We start from the raw sequence: 23,884 nt of genomic DNA on the forward strand, positions 1-23,884 counted from the left end.
TTGATTTGTTAACAGGTGTGCGAAACAAAATTCTCAACCAGGCGTGAGTTTAATTTCTCTTTATTCTCTTTGCTTTCGATTTTCTATTTTGTGTTTGCGTTGTTTTGGTTAATTTGTAACTTTAGATTTTGAAGATTTAATTAGGGTTTACTCTGAGTATTCATTTCTTTTGATTTATTTTGATTTCTTTAATAGTATTTTCCGGTCGAACCAGATGCCTAACGAGTGGCGAAAAAGCGTCATTGTCCCGATCTTTAAGAATAAAGGGGACATCCAGAATTGTTCTAACTACATGCATCAAACTAATGAGCCACATGATGAAAATTTGGGAACGCATCATCAATCGTCGACTACGTGGGAAATCTAACGTCACAAAGAATCAATTTGGGTTCATGCCGGGGAGATCCACCACCGAAGCGATTTTCCTGGTTAGACAACTAATGGAGCGCTACGGGAACGAATACAAAATCTGCATATGGTATTCATTGACCTTTAGAAGGCCTATGACAGAGTACCAAGAGGTAATGTGGTGGGACTCGAACAAAAGAGGGTATCACCTAAATATATATCCCTTATCAAGGATATGTATGAGGGAGCTGTCACAGGAGTCCGGACGTGCAACGGTGTCTCGGACGACTTCCCTATCAAGATCTGACTACACCAAGGGTCGGCCTTGAGTCCGTACGTATTTGCGCTAGTATTGGACCAAGTCACGAAGGATATACAGGGGGATACCTTGGTGTATGCTCTTCGCGGATGACATATCACTTATTGGGGAATCAAAACAACAGGTAGAGGATAAGCTGGAGTGGTGGCGATAGACACTGGAATCAAAAGGCTTCAGAATAGGTAGAACCAAGACTGAATACCTGAAATGCGACTTTGACGAAGTCGGAACATATGATGGAGAATTGCTGCTAGACGGACAGATTGTACCAAGGAAGGAGTCCTTTCGCTATTTAGGATCTATGATCCAGAGTAACGGAGACATAGACGAGGACATCCGACACAGAGCTCGCTCTGGGTGGGCTAAATGGACACTTGCGACGGGAGTCCTATGTGACCGTAAGGTCCCAACTAAATTGAAGGGAAAATTCTACAAAATGGAAATCCATCACGTGCTGCTATACGGGGCGGAGTGTTGGGCGAATAAAAACCCGCACCACAGGAACCTCCATTCGACCGAAATGAGGATGCTGAAATGGGCATGTGAGCATACAAGGCACGACAAAATCCGAAATGAGTACATCCATGTTAAACTTGGGGAAGCACCATTCTAATGCAACATCGGCTGCGATGGTTCGGGCACCTACAATGAAGACCACCTGATGCCCTGGTTCGCTTAGGACGCATCAAGCGGGACGAATGTAGAATGAAGCATAAAGGACGATCGAAACTTACCTGGGATGAACTGATTATATGGGATCTGAAGAACCGAGGCTTGGAGAGAGAGTTGGCGCTCGACAGAGCAGCGTGGAGGGCAGCGATCCACGTGAAAAAGGTATGTACATGAGGTACGTGACTAGACCCTCTTACTTTTGAATCTATTTTTGAATATATATTTTTAGTATGACTGTGTAAACCACGAACATGTAAGCCGCCATGGCATAATTGTGAAGGGGGGACTCCCCCCGTAGCTCTGCATCTCGCAGGATTGTGAAGGTGAATCACCCCGTAGCTCTGCAGTCGGGACATGGAGTATGTGGATACACCACCTAAATGGTCGCGAATGCGTAATCCCATGAAAGTGATGGTCTACTGCACCCTCTGTATCGAAAATGAACAAGACACGGAATGTGTCAAGGACTATTCTTACCTTGGGGTAAGTTGCGCCTAGGCCCGCAGACAGCCGGTGTAAAAACTTTGTCGCACACTTGGAGATACGATATCTACGAGATATTATCTCTGCTCTACCTGGTACTTGCTACTGGAAAAAGAGCTTTGGTTATTGGGGAGAGAAGCGCATGGCGACATATTAACATCGGCAGATAAGTTCACTAGATTACCTTTTGTCCACAAGAGTTCTCAAGAAGAAGGATCTTTTTTGTAATTCTAAATTATGTTTTCAAATTTTAATGTATTACTAATTTTTTTAAGATTAGTTTTGATTTATGAAGTGCTTAAAGTAGAGGAAACATTTGGGGAGAGAAAATACATTACAGTGCTAAACTAAAGGAGGTATGCAACATTTAGTATATTTGGAAAATAGCAGATTTGTTAAGTTATGTATATGTTTATATTAGTTTGTTTTGGATTGAGAATCCTAAATTGACTTCTGGGACTGAGTATTAATTTCATATTCGTTAACTATTAATTTCATATTCTTTTCTTTTTTTTTTCTTTTTTTTTGTAATGCTAAAGATTGAGAATTTTATTAACTTAAACCAGTTACATTGTCTGATGATAATTCGTTTTCAATAATACTAGGAGGTTTATCAAACCATACTCTAGTAATACCAAATCTCCTACTGAACTTTGTTAGTTTGTCAGCAGTTTTATTACAAATTCGAGGAATGAAATTTCACTCCCAGTATGGGATTGTTTTTAAAATACTAATAGCATCCAGTAGAATGTCCTCGTTTTCCCACGCAATTACTGGGGACGATTTGTTGATATATCCTTCAATTCCCTAAGGATCAGTTTCAATGACTATGTAGTTGGACTGCAACTCTTTGCTCCAGTTCACTGCATTAAGGAAATCTAAACACTCTGCTGCTTCGGAGTTTTTTATTCCTGCATAGCACTTGGATTTGCATCCTCTCCATTTTCCTGCAAAATCACGTAAGACAAGTGCAATTCCCGTTAGTCCAGTATTAGAATCATATGATGCATCACAGTTGATATTAGAATATGGAAAGGTGGGTGGTTTCCAATGTGGTATTGTGATCCTATCATGCTGCATGTGAGTGCTGACTTTCATTTTGGTGTTGAGACTTTTAATATAGTTAGAAAAAGTTAAAGCCTTCTTTGATGTTGTTGTTGGGTTCGCCTTTTTGTGCTGGAAGTTAACTCCGCATCTCTCATTCCATATTGTCCATGTAACTATCATGGAAGTATTTATCCAATCATCTTGAGTATACTGTTGATGTTCATGTAAAATCCATCTTTCAAACATTCCTGCAATATCAGCATGACCTCCAGTCATCAGGCTTGAACCACCCGGGACTTGCATCCACATTGTTCTTGAGAATGGGCACGAAAAGAGAACGTGCATTACTCTTTCATTGAATTGGGAACAAAATGGACATGCCTGATTGATGTATCTGCAAGATCTGGCAAGTCTTTCCTTTGTAGGTAATATGTCAGTTAGACATTTCCAGAAGAAATGCTTAACTCTCGGCCAGGTTTGAATGCTCCAAAATTTCTTCCAGCTTATATTAGTATTTTGAATTTTGGGAGAGACCTGCATATTACCTAAGCGTATCTCGTGCAACTTGTTGTAGGTTGATTTAAGAGTGAAAATCCCATTTCTAGTTAAACTCCAGATTAGTTTATCCTCAGCTGCCACGGAAATTCTCATACTTAATATCAACTCAGCTGTTTCGGAACAAAACAGATGTCGTATCAAATGTGCATTCCAATGTTTTCTGTCTTGAGTGAATAACTCATGTACCCATATATATTGTTCACTATCAGTTACACCCTGTCTCGGTACTGGTGATCATTCATGCCTACTATCCAAACATCCAATCAGATTTTTATCTTATCACCTTTTGCTATTATCCACCGACTGTTACTTTTTATGAAAGGAATTTGTTTATGAATTCCATTCCACATCTAAGAACAACTTTTCTTAATACTAGCATGTAGTAAAGACGTGTATGGGAAGTATTTGGCTTGCATTGCTTTGACCCAATGTGCATCTAGATTAGAACATATTATCCATGCGGCCCTGACGAGAAGAGCTATATTTAAAACTTTCAAGTCACGAAAACCTTGACCACCCAAATCTTTGTGTACAATTTACCAAAAATAATAATATTTGAAATATTTTCCTAAAACAATCGATAGATAAATATTTTTTTATCTTCTTAGAATATTTTTTTTTGGTAAATATAAATTTAATTCTAATAATATAAGCAAAAGATTAGAGAAGGAAAAATCTTTAGAATTTCTTGGGATATTTAAGAAATTTATTCCAAAAATAATAATATTCTCTCATGTGTAAAGAAATTAATTCCAAAAATAATAATATTCTCTCATATGTAAAAACGCTTGAACAAATGTCCCATCTCTTGCTTTTTTTTTAAAGATTTGTTCTACAAATGCTTGCAGAATTTCTTCTTCTGATCGGTGGTTATTGTTTCTTTTTCTAGGATACAAAAGAATTCAATCCATTGAGCTACTTTTCTTCATAGAAATCATCTTAAGTGATTTTTTCTTTTCCTTTTTACCATTTTGTAAATATTAGTTCTAAATAGGTAACAAGAGATGTTCAAGTTGTTGTTTTACTGCAATCGTATTGGGGCAACTCGAAACAATCGATATTTTATTTCAATTTTTGTTTGCTTCAAGGTAATCAAATCTTCTTTTGTTAGAAATATGTTTACGACCTTTCTAAATTACGACTTTTTATACTTTCAGGTGATTTTTATTACGGGTTGTTGGTTTTATTACTCAATTCAATTATTACTTTCGTTGATCATGATACCGTGTTTGAGAAAACTTTTTCAGTTGATTATGGTGTTGCGATTCAAAAGACAAAAAAAAGTTATTGTGATTGAGATTTTTTTATACTAAAAATAGCTTAAGCAATATTGACGAGAATCTCAATTTTTTTGTGTTTCCACCCAGCAAACAGAAAAACTAACAAAGCATAATACGCTTTTCCAACGTTCAAAACGTTCAAAATGAGGCTAGCCTACGTAATATTTTTAGTAATATTTTTAAATTTATACATAAGTATAATAGGCATTTTTGCATTTCAATTAATTGAAAAAAATGCTTATAAACCATGGAGATATATTTCTTGCATGGCTGATCAACCTTACCCAAGTTCAACAAAACAACCTATCACGATTATATATTAGTCTCTTCTTAGTAGAACTCGTGGTATTATTGGGTATCGGGTTATGCAGCGGGAACCTAGTTGATTACATCATAATACTATTTGACTGTAGATAATTGGATAATTTAATATTGCAAAAACCAACTGAAAGTTGGGGTGCATGGAGCGTAAAGAAAACATCATTTATATCATAGAAAAAATGACCTAGCTTCCATTTTTATTTCTTTTCCTGTACAATTTGATCTTAAAAAGATTAAGTCTGTCATTTGGAAATTTTCTATAGACAAGGTCACTTTGAATACAGGTGTAAGTTTAGATACTCCACATCTAGAAATGGTGTTGCTGCTAAGCAAAAAGCTTTTGCAAGAATAGAAGTCTTTAACCAAATGAAAAATTCTTCTACTTCTTTTCCTGCTGTGTCTAATGTTGGAGATCATTCTTCTTCTACTGGTCATTGGAGTACAAATGAAACAGGTCCAGTATGGATTCTTGACTCTGGAGCCACCAGTCACTTGATGTGATTTTTTGATTGTTGTTGTAGTAATAAGATTCGAATTCTAAGACTTGTGAAGATTAAATTTAAAGGTTTAATGAAAATAATAAAAGAGAGAATTACTGGGACTAGGATTCCACCATTCATATCATATGGTTCAGTTATTCATTCTTCAGCAATTATAGCTCAATAAATAAAGACATGGACTCTTATTTTTTTCCAAGGTAGATTCTCAAAATATTAGTTATAAATCGTAAGCACGGGACATCAAACATTTAAGCAAGCATGACCCATCAAATAAAATGATAACTAATTAATCAAAATCATAATTCCATTTTAGTTAGTGCAAAAGTCATATAAAGAATTAAATGAATTTACCACATGATGAATTTTGGTTTTCTCCGTTGTCCCAGAGAAAGGTTTAGCTCCACATAGTGAAAAACACGCTCAAAATATATTTTTATAGCTCAAATGGTGTTTACAAAGAAGAAAAAGGAGGAAAATAATATAAACCAGAAGTTTGCAACGCTTAATGGTCGTTACAACTCACTGTTACAACTGTGGCGAAGAACTATAGTTACATGGTGTCGCAGAAGAACTGTCGTTTATGGTATGAATATGTGACGGTCAAGAACGACAGTTCTTATTGGTTATTTGTTCTTCAGCTTCTCCTTCTCTGCAGCAACAGAGAAATCTGCTCTGCATCTTCTTATTCTTCTTTGTAGCCTCTCCAAACTCTCGATGCCGCTCTCTGACTCCTAGGAATCATTTATATACCCAACAGTCAAGAAATATTTCGAATAAATGCTCATAATCTCCTCAGTAATGACATTAAACTCGGGAATATTTTCTTTATTCTCACGCGATTCTGAGTTGTTTGATTTACCCCCAAAACTTTCATCCGACAGAAAAATCCTAAGAGAATATCCTCTTTTCAATCCTAACTTCCTATTATAACTCAGAGAATCAAATCAATTACACCCGATAATATCTTCCTTTCCCTGTTTTGGATAACTACCAAAAATAACCGAGTTTGCTTCTTCAAAACACGTAAAAGACGTGTGTACATAGTGAGCATATAATATTTGTTCAAATCCCATGAAAATCTGCAATAATATCTTCCCAAAAATACAACCATACTCCAAAAATATCTCACGGGCACGTGCATTAACCTGTTTTTCTTCCAACTCCACGTAACCTCCTGATTCTTCGAGTTTAAACAACTTGCTATCCCTGTTAACCGTAACAGGGTTGTATTAATCCAAATATACGAGAAAATCTCGATATTAACTCTTCAATCAATTTTCAGAAATCTTCACAGCTTTAAAACATTTTCCCGCCAAAAGTATTTTTTATCTTTTGTTTCAAATCGATCACTGTAGCCAAATTCGATCAAGTTTAAAGACCTTACCAAGCCTGTTTAACCAAAAGGAAGATACCCATTCAATTTTAGCCATTAAGTCTCACTCGAACACCTCCAAAAGCCAAACCCTAATTCTTCCACCATTTTTCCCGCCTAAATTGAATATTCAAATGAAGAAGAAGGTCTCCCATTATCCTGAGTGTTGGAGTGTGAATAGCAATAGGTGCTGATTAGTAAAGAAGGTGCCCCTTAGTAATTAAGCTGCCCCTTATCCAAAGTAGGGGTCCGTTTAGCAAGTGTCCTCCGGGGGTGCAAAAACCACTTTTCGAGCAACTTTCTCCATAAGAGCTTATATTTCCTTAAAAACACATAAAACAAGTTTATTAGTAATAAAATGAGGCCGAGCTAATATAGTTATGGGTGAAAATGCACCGCACTATCGTGCTCATCAACTAATGATTCCACTATCTTAACTGCTGCTGAAGAGTTTGATGGCGATGAACATGTTATGATGGGAGATGGTAAGTTACTTCCTATCACTCTCACAGGATCTTCTACTTTACACCCTACTTCTAGTGATGCTTCTTTTCAGTTAAACAATAGTTTGTTTGTTCCAAACATGAAACAGAATTTACTCTCTATTGCGAAATTCACTACTGATAACAACTGTTCATTTGAATTATTTCCTTGGGGTTATGAAATAAAGTCTATTCTCAGTAAGCAAGTACTAGCCAGGGTATTGATGAAGCACGGTTTATATCCTCTATCAACTAAGCTACTTCTTCAGTCATCTCAACATGTAGCTCTCAGTTATGTCTTGGGTTCACCAACTATTTGGCATCAAATATTGGGTCACCCAGCAACAAAGACTGTTCAAAAGCTTGTTTCATCTGAAGATATCAAGATTTTAAATAAAGATTTTGAAGCTGCTTGTTCATCATGTCAATTAGGAAAGAGCAAGTGCTTTCCTTTTATATCTTCTAGTTCTATATCTTGTCAGCCTTTGGCTTTGATTCACTGTGACATATGGGGTCCTGCACCTATAGTGACTATTCTAGGATATAGAGATTATATAATATTTGTAGATGACTTCAGTAAATTCAATTGGATTTATCCAGTGAAATGCGGAACTGATAGTCTTGCTTGTTTCAAATTGTTCAAATCTTCAATGGAAAATCTTCTTGAACACAAGATTAAAGAATTTCGAACTGGTTAAAGGTCCTTTCAGGGAGTTCTTTGACTCAAATGGTATTACAGTTAGAATCTCTTGTCCACATGTACACCAACAAAATGGAGTTGTATAAAGAAAACATAGGCAAGTAGCTGAAATAGGTAACACTTTGTCCTTTAGATCTAATCTTCCAAAAAGGTTCTGGTTTGATGCTTTCTTGACTGCCACTTATTTGATAAATAGAACTCCAACAAAGCTCTTAGCTTTCAAAAGTCCATATGCAGTATTATTTGGCAAACAACCTGATTATTTTTTTCTCAAAGTTTTTGGTTGTCTTTGTTTTCCAAATATTGTACATGCTAGGAAGGATAAACTAAGTCCAAGATCAGTGTCTTGTGTTTTTCTGGGATATAGTCCTTTTCATAAAGGATATAGATGTTATGATCCTTCTACTCACAAAGTTTATACAAATATTCATGTTGTTTTTAATGAATTGGTTTTTCCATTTGCTACACCAATATCAAGTTCATTTCATTCACCTGATACTTCAAGGACTTCAAATATACTTCTTCAGTCAGAGCTCTCTACTTCAGATGGACATCCTCCTGCTCCTTCACTTGATATTTCAGTTGCTACTTCTCCTGTTATTGCTTCACCTACTGGTAACACTTCTACTCCTACTGAGTTATCTACTTTTTCTGAGTATAATGTTGTCATGTGTCTAAGTCATTACTAGGTTACTCTGAGGGGTGCCTCTAGTACATAACTGGGGTGTGCTAATAATAGTGAATGAGTGGCTAACCTCTTAGCCGTTGGGATTCTGACAGGTGTCAATAATCGGTTCTTCCTTGTATTTCGTTTCTGAGTGGATTAGGGTATTAATTGTGTAAGAGAACAGTTGCGGCTGCTCAAGAAAGTTAATGAAAATAGTTTAGTTTTAGCTTCTTCTTCCTAAATCTCTTTTTAAGGCTGATCCTTTGAATCATATTTCTCAATTATCCTTGTTCTGTGTGTTAATTTGTTGTGGAAACACAACAATTGGCATCAGAGCCTACTTTCCTATCATGGATGGTAAAAAAAATCCTACAATCAAAGAAGTAAACGAAGAATTACACAGATTTAAGGATTTGTTCTCTGAACAGTTGTCCAAAATCAATGAAAGGTTAGATGGCCTTGCAGCACAGGATACTGAGTTTAAATCATCTGTATTATCCAGAAAAGACTTCTTCAAATACATGGAAACCTTTTCAAATAAAAAGAATGAAGAACATCGAGACACAGGTGGTGATGGTTCTCACTCAAATAACCAGAATAATGGAGGAGCGATGTTCAATCTACAACATGGGAATCGTGATTTCAACTCTAACCCAAGAATTCCAAAGATAGATTTTCCCAGATTTGATGGGGAGAACCCAAAAGGATGTTATTTCCTTCTCAACGGCATTAGAGATGAAAACCATAAAGCCATCATGGCAGCTATGCACCTAGAAGGCAAAGCAGATAAGTGGTTGACTAACTTGCAATCTAGTAGATCTATTACTTCTTGGTATGAATTAGCTGAGCTTGCTTGTTTTAGATTTGAAAATCCTGCTAATGAAAACATATTAGGGATATTCAATAAATTATCAAACTACCACAGTGGATGACTATTTTGAGCAATTTGAGAATCTTAAAGCTCTATTGTATCGTCAATATCCCATGTTGAATGAACATTACTACGTGATGAGATTCATTGGGGGGATTGAGAGATGATATTAAGCACTCATTTAGTATGTTCCATCCCACCACCTTGATGCAGGCGTTTTCTCTAGCCAAAATGCAAGAACATACCCTTGCCAACCAGCAGAAAAACAACAGACCTCATAACAATTTTTTTTTCTAATTCGTACAATATTGCCAGACAACCCACTTCACAAAATTTCCCACCCAAAACTGTATCCCTCCCACCTTTTCTTCCACTTCCAACTACCATTCCTACAAAACCTATCTCTCCTCCAATTCCTATTAAGAGAGTAACACCTGAACAAATGCAAAAGAGAAAGAAAAATGGTTTTTGTTTTAACTGTGATGAGGTTTATAGACCAGGGCATTTTTATAAAAAGCAACAATTATTCTTAATGGTAGTTGATGACTCTGAGGCTGAAAGCAGTGAACAAAAAGAAGAAATGACTCAAGCTGAAGACCCTCCTACTGTTGAGAGTGACATGGAAATCTCTCTTCATGCCCTTACTGGCCATGCTACTGGAGAAACAATCAGAATTCCAGGTTCTATTAAAAACCAAACCATCTCAATACTGATTGATACATGCAGTACATACAGCTTCATCGATTGTGATTTTTCCAAATCATTGGGATGTCTTATTCAGCCTACTGCCAAATTGTTAGTCATTGTGGCAAATGGAGACAAGACATTCAGCTCTGGCATTTGTGCTGGCATTCACTGGAAAATGCAAAGTCATGATTTTATTGGGGACTTAAGGCTACTTCCATTGGGAGGTTGTGATGTTGTTCTTGGAGCTGATTGGCTTAAGAAGTTAGGAGACATCTTCTCAACTTTTCTACCTTGAGTATCTCTTTTAAACATCATGGGGAAAAGATCACCTTAGTGGGTACCCATGCAACCCCTTCTCTTTAGATGATTGATTCATCAGGGTTGTAAGAGTTCCTTAAGAAGAACTCTCATGGTATCATGGGTCAACTGTTTTCTGTTACCCCTACTCCTCCCCAAGATCCTCCACCACCAGTTATATCTGACATTTTGCAATAATTTCAAGATGTTTTCTATGAGCCTACTTCACTTCCACCACAAAGGTCCTTGGATCACTCCATTCCCCTCATTCACAAGTCCACTCCAGTTAAGCAAAGGCCCTATAAATGTCCTTATATTCAAAAGGGAGTAGTTGAGCAATTGTTCCAAGAAATGTTACAAAGTGGAGTCATTCAGCCAAATCATAGCCCATTTGCCTCTCCAATACTTCTGGTGAAGAAAAAGGACAATAGCTGGAGATCTGTGTGGATTACAGGCAACTAAACATCATCACAATTAAAGATAAGTTCCCTATACCTGTTATTGATGAGATTTTGGCTCTTGTGTGTTTACTAGAATTGACTTGAGATCATGATATCACCAAATTAGAGTCACGCTGGCAGATATCTACAAAAGAGCTTTTAAAACCCATCATGGCCATTATGAATTCACAGTTATGCCCTTTGGTCTCACTAATGCACCTGCAACATTTCAAGCTTTGATGAATGACATTTTTCAACCATATTTGAGAAAATTCATCTCTGTATTCGTTGATGACATTCTAGTATATAGTCCTGACATGGAAACTCATGCAAAACATCTATATATCACACTTTCCTTATTGAGACAACATCAGCTTTATGCCAAATTGTCAAAATGTTGTTTTGCACAACCTGAACTGGAGTACTTAGGCCATATCATTACTTCTCATGGTGTGGTAGCTGAACCTGCTAAGATTTTTGCTATGATTAGCTGGCCTACACCTACCAATATCAAAGAGCTCAGGGGATTTTTAGGCCTCACTGGCCATTACATAAAAATTTTCAGGAACTATGGAGTGATTAGCAAGCCTCTCACTGAACTACTTAATAAGAATGCTTTCACTTGGACTCCAGCTGCTACTGAAGCTTTCGACTCTCTCAAGCTAGCTATGAATACTACTCCAGTCCTTGCTCTGCCAGATTTTTCAAAGCCATTTGTTCTGGAAACTGATTCTTGTGCTACTGGTATTGGAGCAGTTTTGATGCAAGAGGGCAGGCCAATTTCTTTCTTCAGCAAGCCACTTGGGCATAGAACACTTGTACTCTCTACTTATGAAAAGAAACTTATAGTTGTAGGGTTTGTTGTGACCAAATGGAGGCACTACTTGTTGGGCCATCACTTCACTATCAAGACTGACCAAGATAACATCAAGTATTTTCTACAACAGAAAATAACTACTGGTATACAACAAAAATGGCTTATGAAGCTAATGGGATATAACTATGATATTCAGTATAAAAAAGGAGTGGAGAACAAGGTGGAAGATGCTCTCTCCAGAAGATATCACAGTGACATCTTATGTTGCAGAATTAGACTTTCTCAGCCACTCTGGAAACAAGAAGTACTTTCCAGCTATGCCCAAGATCAGAAGGTGCAACAGCTTATCTCTCCACTACTTTTGGCTCCAACCTCCACTTCTCCATACACTTATCAGGATGAGGTTTTGAGATACAAGAACAGACTTTATATTGGCACTTATAACAATGTCAGGCAGTCTATTCTCTTGGCCACTCATGCTTCTGCAGTAGGTGGACATTCTGGCATCTATGAGAGAAAAACCCATTTCTTTTGGCCTGGCATGAAAGCTGAAGATTTTTCTCTAGTGTCTTCTTGTGACGTTTATCAAAGGCATAAGGGAGAACACACATTGCCAGCTGGTTTGCTTCAACCCTTACCAGTTCCAGATCATGCTTGGCAACACATTAGCATGGACTTTATTGAAGGCTTGCCTAATAATGACAGAAAAGATGTTATTTTAGTGGTGGTAGACAGATTCACAAAATACAATCATTTTATTCCTCTACAACACCCATAAACAGCTTCCTCAGTGGCCAAAGCCTTTATGCATCACATCTTTAAATTACATGGGCTACCTGCTTCTATTGTGTCAGACATGGACAAGGTGTTCACCAGCAACTTCTGGAATGACATTCAAGAATTTAGGTACTTCTCTCAAACTTAGCACTGCTTATCACCCTCAGACAGATGGTCTGGAAAATTACCTAAGATGCATGACTAGTCATCAGCCTAAGAATTGGATGCATCGGTTGGATTTAGCTGAATGGTGGTACAACACCAGTTTCCACACCATCCTTAAGATGTTTCCTTTTAAAGCCCTATATGGTTATGAAGCTCCACATTTAGCCTTTCCACCTTTTGTTACTACTTCAGTGGACTCAGTGGAGAAATATATGAAACAAAGAGAGGGCATTCTACTATTTCTCAAATACACACTGACAAAAGCTCAGGAAAGGATGAAACACTTTGCTAATGCCAAAAGAACTGACAGAGCTTTTGAAGTTGGTGATCTGGTGTACCTAAAACTGCATCCCTACAGACAAGTCTCAGTATCCCTAAGAAGCAACTTCAAGCTCTCAGCCAAGTACTATGGTCCCTTCCCTGTCATTCAGAAGATTGGTACTCTAGATTACAAGTTACAACTTCCTTCTGAATCCAGAATTCACCCAGTGTTTCCTGTCTCACAGTTAAAGAAGAAGACTGGTGTCTCTCACACTCCTTCCCTTACACTTTCAGTTGTTGATCATGAAGGACATGTCATTGTCACTCTCATTTCAGTTTTGGACTCCATATTGTTGGTCAGAGGTAACCATTCTGTTCCACAACTCCTTACCTAGTGGTCCAACCTGCAGAGGAGGCTACATGGGAAGACTCATCCAATATCTCAGCACACTTTCCAGTTTTTAATCCTTGAGGACAAGGATTGTTTCATGGGAGGGGTATTGTCACGTGTCTAAGTCATTACTAGGTTACTCTGAGGGGTGGGTGTCTCTAGTACATAACTAGGGTGTGCTAATAATAGTGAATGAGTGGACAACCTCTTAGACGTTGGGATGCCGACAGGTGTCAATAATCGGTTCGTCCTTGTATTTCGTTTCTGAGTGGATTAGGGTATTAATTGTGTAAGAGAACAGTTGCGGCTTCTCAAGAAAGTTAATGAAAATGGTTTAGTTTTAGCTTCTTCTTTCTAAATCTCTTCTTAAGGTTGATTCTTTGAATCAAATGTCTCAATTATCCTCGTTATGTGTGTTAATTTGTTATGGAAACACAAAAAATGTCATTCATACTAGATCAAAGTCTGGCATTTCAAAATCTAAACCCATAGGCTCAGATTTCATAGCTAATTCTCATATTAAACATCATATCCCAGTAGCTTACACTGCTATATTAGAATCTCTTGATGTACCAAAATTTTTCAAACAAGCTGTTAAAAGACCAAAGTGGGTACTAGCAATGAAAAATGAATATGAAGCTCTTCATAGTAATGACACTTGGAGAGAGGTACCATATGTTCATGGAATGAATTTACTAGGTTTTCAATGGGTATACGAAACCAAACTTAAGGCAGATGGCACTCTAGAGAGACATAAAGCAAGATTAGTGGCTCAGGGTTACAATCAAATTGATGGTGTAGACTATGAGGAGACTTTTAGTCTAATGGTTAAGCCAACGACTATAAGATGTGTTTTAAGTCTTGCTTTAAATCAGCACTGGTCAATAAGGAAATTGGATGTGTCCAATGCTTTTCTACATGGAGATTTGAAAAAAAGATGTTTATATGATGCAACCTCCTGGGTTTTTTTCCAAAGAGAATCCTTCTTATGTTTGTAAACTTCAAAAGTCCTTATATGGCTTAAAACAAGCCCCTAGGGCATGGTTTGATAAATTCAGCAAATTCTTATTCTCTCAAGGATCACGCTTTATAATAGTCAATCTGGTGTCAAGATGATTCTTTTAGTCTATGTTGATGATATCATTTTGGTTGGCAGATGATACTTTATCCACATTCATTAAGTCTTTAAGTACTGCTATTGCAATGAAAGACTTGGGATCACTTTCTTATTTTCTGGGTATAGAAGCTCTTTTTACTTCCAGCACCAATTCAATACTTCTTACTCAAAATAAGTATTCTCTGGAGTTATTAAAGAAGTTTGATATGTTAGAATGCAAGCCATGCAAAACACCAATTGCACAAGGTCAAAGAGCATCTATTTCTGATGGTACTGTCTTAAAAGATGCTTCTACTTATAGAAATTTAGTTGGTGGTCTTCAATACTTGACATTTACAAGGCCAGACATTAGTTATGCAGTTAACTATGTTTCTTAATTCATGCATCAACCAACTGATCTTCATCTGCAACTTGCTAAAAGAATTTTAAGGTATATTAAAGGCTCTCTAGGATCTGGTATTACACTCAATGGAGAAAATTGTACTACTATTACTGCATATAGTAATAGTGACTGGGCTGGCTGTCCAGATTCAAGAAGATCCACCACTACTGGCTATTGTGTCTTTCTTGGAGATAATCTTGTTTCTTGGTCTTCCAAGAAACAACCTACTGTCGCTCATTCCTCCACTGAAGCTGAATATAAAACATTAGCAGTTGCTGCCTCTGAAGTTAGATGGATTTCTTATATTCCGGATGAACTAGGTTTTCCTCTTACTACCCCTTGTCTCATGTACTGTGACAATACGGGTGTAAGTAGCCTAGTTTCAAATCTTATCTACCATGCTCGCACCAAGCATATTGAAGTAGATTATCACTATGTCAGAAGCTTAGTCATGATTGGTTTTATCTCTGTTAAGTATATTCATACTTTTGGATCAAATTGTTGATCTATTTACTATAGGGCTCAGTAAGCAACTGTTCTTCACGTTACAGGGCAAACTGATGCATTACAAGACTGCTCAGTTTGGGGGGCTGTAAGAGCAAGTAGCTGATTATGATCCAACCAATACTATGTGTCCATGTGTACCAATGCTCAACCAATAATATATGTCCATATGTACCAATGACAGCTCATTGTTACCTGTCTTTATCTTCTCTCTGTATTTATCGGTTGTCTCCTCTAAATACTTTTCTTTAGTTCACTGTAACATTTAACTGCAATAATTCAATACAACTCAGTTCCTTCAGATTCTAAAGTTCCATTTGCACTTCTTATTAACTCACTTCCTTCAGATTCTAAAGTTCCATTTGCACTTCTTATTATGTTAACAACGAAATGAAAAGACTGGGATGAAACTGAAAGAACCTTAACTTGACCAGCATAAATCATATCTTACAGTACCACCATTCTTCTCATTTGTTTTGGTTCCTTCGCACTGGTGGCTTCTATGAAATCCAAAATAAACAATCAAGAAATACCCTAATTGCAGTAACCAACTCCAGAACATGTCTGTTCCATCTATAACGAAAACATGGTTCAAAATCCCTAAAAATAAAAACCTTCCGTCGATGTTGAGAAAATTGAATAGAGAAATGACATTTCTTTGTTTTCAAAAGAACTTGAGAAGGGGATTCTAAGAACTGTCGATGTAGGATCCCGCTATAGATACAGTGCTACTAAGTCTAAACATTTCACATTACTAAAGACTGAGCATTTCCACTAAAGAATGGTGCTTGTTATAACCACAAAAATCTCATTTCTAGACCCAGTTACATAATATATCACTGTTTAGATAACAGTGAGTCGTAAAAATAACCAAAGAATGTAACACAAGTAAAAAATCAAGAAAAATTGTCAGCACATAAAAAGGTGAAGTAAAGAGAAAAAGATTTGAGGCTTAGTGTTTGTAGAACTTGGGTTGTCCCTCAGCCCAAGTTGTGAGAGAACTTGGCAATACGAATCCCAGTCTGTTCTTCGGAGATATCTAAGAATCTTCTCCCTCCTTTGCACCATTGCTACCAGCCCCTTTCTAGAATGCTTATCCTACATATTAGACAGCGTAAAATACCTTGTATTACATTTCTGCTACATCAGGTTTTTGAATTGAAAACCAGCAGTACAGTGAAAAATAGAGTATGAAATGAAGTTGACGCGTGCTGAGATCATCTATATTGCCAAGAGGAATAGAATAATGAAGGAACGACACATCCATGGAAAAACGTAAATATAGACCTAAACAGAAAGTTACCTTTTTTATGTAAAACAGATGATAGATGCTTGATTTTTGTTGTCAGTTGAGCAAACTGCACCACATTGAGAAACAATCCATAATTTATAAATTAATAAGTAGGTTAACAAAGCTTCAAGAATAACTGTATTTACAGACTTCTGGTACAAACAAATACTTCAAGGAAGTCCGACAAATGCATTTCCAGAAACTTGCTTCACAGAACAGCATAAATCTAAGTTTAACTTTTTACTTAGCATGAACAACAAGAAAAACATGTACCTAAACTTACTCTACCTATCATTTGTCGTTGACCAAAATTTCAGAAAATCATTACAGTTTCTAGGACTTCAGAATCACTACTATATATGAAGATATATGCAGAATTAGAAGAGTCAAGAGATAAAGACAGAGAATATTACCTTGAACACGGGAAGATCCACAGTCCGACTCTGATATTTTAAACTCGTCCCGAACTTTCTTGAGCTCCAACTTTATCTACTCTTCTGAAGACATGTTATCTGGATGGAAATACTGCATTCATACACCAAAAGGTTGTGGATTCAGGTAATCTAATCTAAAATGGAGAATAAACCAAAGTAATTCAATATTACGAGCTCAAGCATGCACATAACTTCTAAAGTAACTGTAACCCACCATTTGAATATTACAATCACATTCTGAAGACATGAAAAGCAGACAACTGTCTGTTGGAAGACGATATTTTAACCATGTCAAGTAGGAGTAATTAGTAGATTTATTTACTTGGAGACTTTGAGTCCTACTCAGGTAATAACTTACCTCTTGTCTGAAGATTGTTAACTGGTGTCTTTTGATGTTTTATGCCTGTGTCAGACGCTTGTGTGTTTATTATGTCAACAGAACTCTTATCAGTACGTTAATTAAGACCATTTGCTGACAGATTCACTCTTAGAATCTCTATTACAAAGTCAACATATCTCCATCATCACACAAATTGTTTGAAGAAAAACTTCATGAGCTAAAAATCAATAACAACGAAGTGCATTATGAAAGTTTCTCTCTGCTTGCTTGACTCACCGTACTAGTTAATCGGGTGATTCTTGACAAATCTTTTATATAAAATGAAAGAGACTGAGGATGCATTCTTTTCCATAGGTACTGAATTGTACATTCTTTGATTCTGTGAAAGCCTAACCTACATAGAATTCGATACTACTGAACAGTACCCAATTCTTTCATTCTGTGAGAACGTACCAAACACAGCTACAAATAGAAGTCAAAGTCTAGCTTTCTGAAAGCAGTTACCACCCAAGATATTTCACGAGTTACCAATGGATTCTTCGCACTTCCACAAAACCAACCATGTACGCACAAAATCTTATCTACTGAATATACAATATAGCATAAATGAAAAACAATTACTTGCCTTTTCAACTAAAAGCTCCTTTGCGGGTCCCATATCCACCAAAGATAGAAATATTATGCACTATTAAAAGAAAAGAAAGATGTTAATAACCAAAACAATCCGTTAATTGGAAAACCTTAACGACTGTGTAATCTCATATATACAGAGGCTTACTCTGCATCCTAGATTTGTCATCAGAATCAAGCTTCAATTTCAATAAACTCTCTTTAAGACTCTCAAGTGGCAACCCTCCAACCTTATCAACAACTTTTTCTTCCATTACTCTCAATTTCTTAAGCCTCTCATTCAATCCATGTACTGTGAACTCTTAGTAGTCTCATCTGGTCTAAGCTGTCGAAGTTTTCGACCTAACTCTTCATGAGAGTATGGATTCAAAAACTCAGTTTTCATTGCTTCCATCTCAGCTTCTGATTTTTCCTTGATTTCCTTACCACCAAAAATATCACTGGTCCGATCCTCCTCCTAATGCTCCATTAGATGGATTAGTCTCTTGATCACTGCCCCGCTTCACTGAATGATTTAAAGGAATTAGTATCAATTCCACCTAATCTGTTATTATTACTATTATTAGGTCGAGCATTTGGTTTGTCATTGATTTTCCGAATATTTCTTAAGCTTTCACGAATTGAATTAATCGAAACATTCCCCTGTTTATTTTCATCAGTTTTCTCAGGGACGTTTCTCTTGTAAAGGTCTTGAAATGAAGTCGTTGGTTGAGGAGGAACAGAAGATCTACGACGAAATTCAGAGAGGTTTTTTGTTATAGACTTTCTTTGACATCGCTGAAAAGAGAGGAAGATGATGGAACCTTGTCACCATTATTATTAGACTCCGATGAGAATAACTTGATTAGATTAGGGTTTTGGATGGAAATCTTGATCTTAGTTGCAGAGCCATTGAAGGAAAGGGAGAAGAAATGGATGAATCAAATCTAAAACCCTAGTTCCATCCACTTTCTTCACTTTAAAAGTCAGGACAAACCAACCCGTTGGGGTTGAAACTTGATTATCGAGTGGAGGCCCATGAACGGCCCATCATTATCTGCACATAACCCGTCCCATATCCAGACACAAGTGCTCCTTAACAACTTTCCGATGATAACAAGTAGAAGAAGAAAGGAGGAACATATCTGAATCATGGCTTCTTCTTCTTCTTGTTTCAGTGGAAGTTCAATTTCTTCTGCATATCATCATCATCGTGAAAGACCCCCATATATGAAACCAAAATTTATCCAATCCCGACCCATTTCAAATCAAAATGACCCATATTCTTCTTTAACATCCATTACTACTACTTGTACAGAAAAAAACAGCAGAAATGTGAGAGGGGAAAGAGATAGAGATAGAGAGAATCTAGAGAGAGAATCTAGAGAAAGAAAAGAAGAAGTGAATAATAAGATAGCTTCTAAAAAAGCTATATCTGTAATACTGAGAAGAGAAGCAACTAAAGCTATAATTGAAAAGAAAAAAGGTCCCACCAATTCTAAGAAACTCTTACCTAGAACTCTTCTTGAAGCTCTTCATGAAAGAATCTCTGCCTTGCGTTGGGAATCTGCCCTCAAGGTTTTTTTTTCTTCTTTTCTTTTTTGTGTTTTGTTGCACATCAACTGTTAGAATTAAGGCTAAAATTTATCTTGAAATGGATTTTAGCTCTGCGAGTTTGAATTGGGAGCGTTTAAGAATCGGAGTTAGATGTTACTTCCTTTATGTTTGTCACATCTTATATGGGCATACACTGCAGATGTGATGTTAAATTGATATTCACATCTTAAAGAACATACTATTTACAAGCATTAGTTTTGTATAATGTTTTCCGTTAACCATGTTTTTTCTATACCCTGGATCTAATTACTTGCGGCTTCCTCTTTTATATGTAATCTCTTGGTATTTTGTATTCTAGGTATTTGAGCTACTGCAAGAGCAGCTATGGTACCGCCCTAATCCTGGTATATACATAAAGCTCATAGTCATGCTTGGTAAATGCAAGCAACCCGACAAGGCCCAAGAGCTTTTTCAGTCTATGATTGATGAAGGTTGTATGGCGAATCATGAGTCATACACGGCACTAGTTTCAGCCTACAGTAGGACTGGCCTCTTGGATCAAGCCTTTTCTCACCTCGAACAAATGAAGGTTACACCTGGTTGTAAGCCCGACGTTTTCACTTACTCCATTCTCATAAAATCTTGTCTGCAAGTCTTTGCTTTTGACCATGTGCAAACTCTGCTCTCTGACATGGCAGAACAAGGTGTCAAGCCCAATACCATCACATACAACACCCTCATCGATGCCTATGGGAAAGCAGGCAGGTATTGATCGATTTCTGTATTCAAGTTTCCTCGTAATTGATAGAGTTCCTTATGTTCATGTCTTTATGATCTGGATTGGTTTGAAAACGAGGATAGTGAAAAACCTTGAAACACATTTTCAGCTATGCAATCTTTCAGACCAGACTGAACTGAAACCTACAAGAACAAAAGATGATTTTGTTGCAAGTGTAATTTTGTATGACTTTAATGATAAACACATTCTATTATATATATAACTGAGCTAGGTAAGATGCAGGGAAAATTACCTCAGCATATGAAATTTATATTTCGTTATGTTCTGATAGGTTTGGAGAGATGGAATCTACACTCATGGAAATGCTTCTGGAGCAAGAGTGTCAACCTGATGTTTGGACCATGAACTCGACTCTTAGAGCTTTTGGTGGTAGTGGGCAGATTGAGACAATGGAGAGATGCTATGAGAAGTTCCAGAGCGCAGGTATCCGTCCCAGCATTAAAACTTTCAACATACTCCTGGATTCATATGGAAAGGCTGGTAGTTATGAAAAGATGAGTGCAGTGATGGAGTATATGCAAAAATACTACTTCTCGTGGACAATTGTAACCTACAATGTGGTAATAGACGCATTTGGGAGAGCTGGAGACCTAAAACAGATGGAATACTTGTTCAGGCTAATGAGATCTGAACGGATTAAACCGAACTGTGTCACGCTCTGCTCACTTGTTAGATCATACGGAAGAGCAGGAGCGAAGGAAAAGATTGAAGGTGTTTTAAGGTTCATTGAGAACTCAGATATATTGCTGGATACTGTGTTTTTTAACTGTTTGGTTGATGCCTATGGAAGGTTAGGCTGTTTAGCTGAGATGAGACATGTGTTGGAAATGATGGAAAAGAGTGGCTGCAAACCTGGTAAAGTTACATACAGCACCATGATCAAAGCTTATACCAGTAACGGTGTAAGTAGTCGTGCGAAAGAGCTTCGAGATATCATCGGCAGACAATATGTGAATAGACGTGACAGTAAACTATCACAGATCGACGAGCCTCATTTTCATTAACATATGTAATTTAAAAGTGTATAATGTATTGTACTCCCTCCATTGCAGGAAAAAAGAAAAATCCTATTTACACAATTTTTAAGGCAGTAATTTTTAGTAATTTATTTATGCCCTTACGTCAATCAATATAAGAAAATTCAGAATTGACATATCTAGAGACTGAAAATTTGTAAATTTTATGTCCTTGGAAAACTTTCTAAAAGATCTGTGAAACTAGCATAACAAATATTTTGTTTGTTAAAAAGATCTGGGACAATCTTATTCCTCAGCATCTAAGGAACCAAGGATGACAGAATGATCAGGTATTATCTCATAAACTATCTTTTTCTATTCACTCTCATTGTTTTACTTCTACAACAAAGGAAAACTCTCTGACTCATAGTAAGCACCGACTTCAGTGCTTTCAAAAAATTTCTATAACTTTCTTTTTTCATAACATATATATCTTAGTGTGGCGAAGGCAGTTAAAAACAAGGGTGTGCAAAAACTGACTCCAAAGCCTAAGTTTGCACATATTTTGAGCTTCCAAACCTATTTTTACCATCTTGCACCCCCTAATAACATTTTGTTTCCCCTTGATATAATTTCTAGCTCCGCCCCAGTTAGTGTTCCCTTTTAATCACATAAAAACATAAGCCCTGGCATGGAATGTTCAAGGCATGGTGAATAAAAGAACTAGACAACATCTTAGTGAATGCATTAGTAATTATAATCCAGACATCATATTCCTGTCAGAGACCAAAAACAAAGCTCATAAAGTCAGCTAAAGTCATCAAATATATTGGTAATTTGGGATATCCAAACATAAAGTGTCAAGATATAAAGCCGGAGAATTAGGTCTTATGTGGAAAGATGGTCTAGGTCTAGGTGTTAAGCTCATTCGTACCACTAATAATACGATGCATATAATAGTTAAACTTTGCTTTGCATGATTGTTTGCGGGTTTTATCATGTATGTATGTGTAGACACCGCAATTTTACACATGGATTGTTTTGCCATGAAGTCATGATATTAGCCTTAAGACGTTAAGCCTATATTAGGTCCGTCCTATATTTTTATGCAAACAGTCTTCACCCATTTTTTAAACAACTTTGCTAGACTCATCGGAAAAAAACAGATCAAGATTTATATCTAAGGAAATCGCACAGACACGTGTTGTGCATTGGGATAAGGAAGGCAGGAGTGGTCCCATCCTCCCCTCTCACACGATGCAATCAGGACCCTTTTTGTTCGGTGGGTAAATCATTTTCACTTTTTAAATTCCTATATGCATATCTCCCCACATTTAGGACCTTGCTAGCAATTGGGAAGTGAGTCCGTTTAAAAAACCATGTGCTCATAAAGGTTCACGTCATATCCAAAGTGCCTAATAGACTAATAGTGGACTCCCTAATATGCATCTCATTTTTTAATCCATTACTAAAAGTGATAGCCACATATCTCTTTGGCCACCTAGTCCCCCAACTCAAAAATGTCGACACCATTTCTAACTTTGTTCCCAAGTCTTTCCGTCTAATTAAAATGAACTCATAATTGGGGATACTTAGGGTTATATGGGTTTGGATTTTGGCTAAGGGATTATTTTTTTCTTGAGATGAAATGTCAATACTGCCTTTCACTTTATAAAACTAAAAACAAAAACCTGAAAAATATTAATTTGGTATCGGCTTGTTTCACTTTATAAAACTAAAAACAAAAGCCTAAAAAATATTAATTTGGTATCCCTCTTAATTCATATGCCAACTCTTCTTTTTCGCGCCTTCTTCTTTTCTTCTCTTCTCTTCTTCCATAACTTCGTCATTTATCGTCAATTAATTGAAGATTCCAAATCAAAGTTTGCGGCTCGAAATATAGCTCAACAAGTTTATTAGTGTTATGATTGATGTTTCTTAGGTTTTAAATCAAAAATTAGGGTTTCAGTGTAATTGCCAGTATTGATTTCTTTATGAATGCAATACTGCCTATCATCGTCGACAATCTTAATCGGTTTAGTTTTTTAGTTTAACTAGAAATAACCCGTGCCATAACGGCACGGAATGAGACAGAATAATTTTTGGTCAGAATGATTTTAATAAACACTACAAACTATGATAAGATTTATTTTGACCCATGAGAATTTATAGCTATGAAAATATTAGATGTTTGTCATCCAAATAATTATAAATTCAGTTACACTTGCAATTGATTAAAATAATAATTTCTAATAAAAATGCTAGGTAAATTATTTTATGTTTCCCTGAAACAATAAATTTTTAATCGATCCCCAAAGATTGGCGGTCTTTGATACTGATTTGTGTTGTAATTAGATCTTTATGTTGAATCTTTATTGGATGAGAAATACATGTAATTACATCCTCTCAGAAATTCTTCCTCGATCACTGGCACTATCGT

At 36.6% G+C, this 23,884-nt stretch overlaps 2 protein-coding genes and 1 long non-coding RNA gene across 5 annotated transcripts; 2 read left to right on the forward strand and 1 right to left on the reverse strand.

Annotated features, from left to right (window-relative positions):
- The first annotated feature begins 14,952 nt into the window (after positions 1–14,952).
- LOC113331052 (uncharacterized mitochondrial protein AtMg00810-like) lies at positions 14,953–15,550 on the forward strand. Its single transcript, XM_026577837.1, has 2 exons — positions 14,953–15,321; positions 15,506–15,550. Exons 1-2 carry the CDS (start codon positions 14,953–14,955, stop codon positions 15,548–15,550), a joined length of 414 nt encoding a protein of 137 aa, XP_026433622.1.
- A 595-nt stretch (positions 15,551–16,145) lies between these two features.
- LOC113331028 lies at positions 16,146–17,976 on the reverse strand. Of its 2 annotated transcripts, none has more exons than XR_003350637.1 (4): positions 17,800–17,976; positions 17,163–17,274; positions 16,762–16,816; positions 16,146–16,556 (listed from the first exon to the last, which is right to left on the reverse strand). It is a non-coding gene; the product is annotated as an uncharacterized LOC113331028 (long non-coding RNA). The 2 variants fall into 2 exon arrangements; XR_003350636.1 differs by lacking the exon at positions 17,800–17,976 and adding an exon at positions 17,542–17,787.
- Positions 17,977–18,840: 864 nt separating this feature from the next.
- Positions 18,841–21,604, forward strand: LOC113331027 (pentatricopeptide repeat-containing protein At5g48730, chloroplastic-like). 2 transcript variants are annotated; one of them, XM_026577803.1, is made up of 4 exons: positions 18,841–19,710; positions 20,048–20,288; positions 20,388–20,454; positions 20,760–21,604. In XM_026577803.1, exons 1-4 carry the CDS (start codon positions 19,285–19,287, stop codon positions 21,490–21,492), a joined length of 1,467 nt encoding a protein of 488 aa, XP_026433588.1. In that variant the 5' UTR covers positions 18,841–19,284; the 3' UTR covers positions 21,493–21,604. The 2 variants fall into 2 exon arrangements, with proteins under 2 accessions (XP_026433588.1, XP_026433587.1); XM_026577802.1 differs by having other exon boundaries at positions 18,842–19,710; positions 20,048–20,454.
- Positions 21,605–23,884: the final 2,280 nt, after the last annotated feature.

Source organism: Papaver somniferum, unplaced genomic scaffold, assembly GCF_003573695.1.
Source record: "Papaver somniferum cultivar HN1 unplaced genomic scaffold, ASM357369v1 unplaced-scaffold_123, whole genome shotgun sequence".
In the NCBI taxonomy this organism is placed as follows: domain Eukaryota; kingdom Viridiplantae; phylum Streptophyta; class Magnoliopsida; order Ranunculales; family Papaveraceae; genus Papaver; species Papaver somniferum.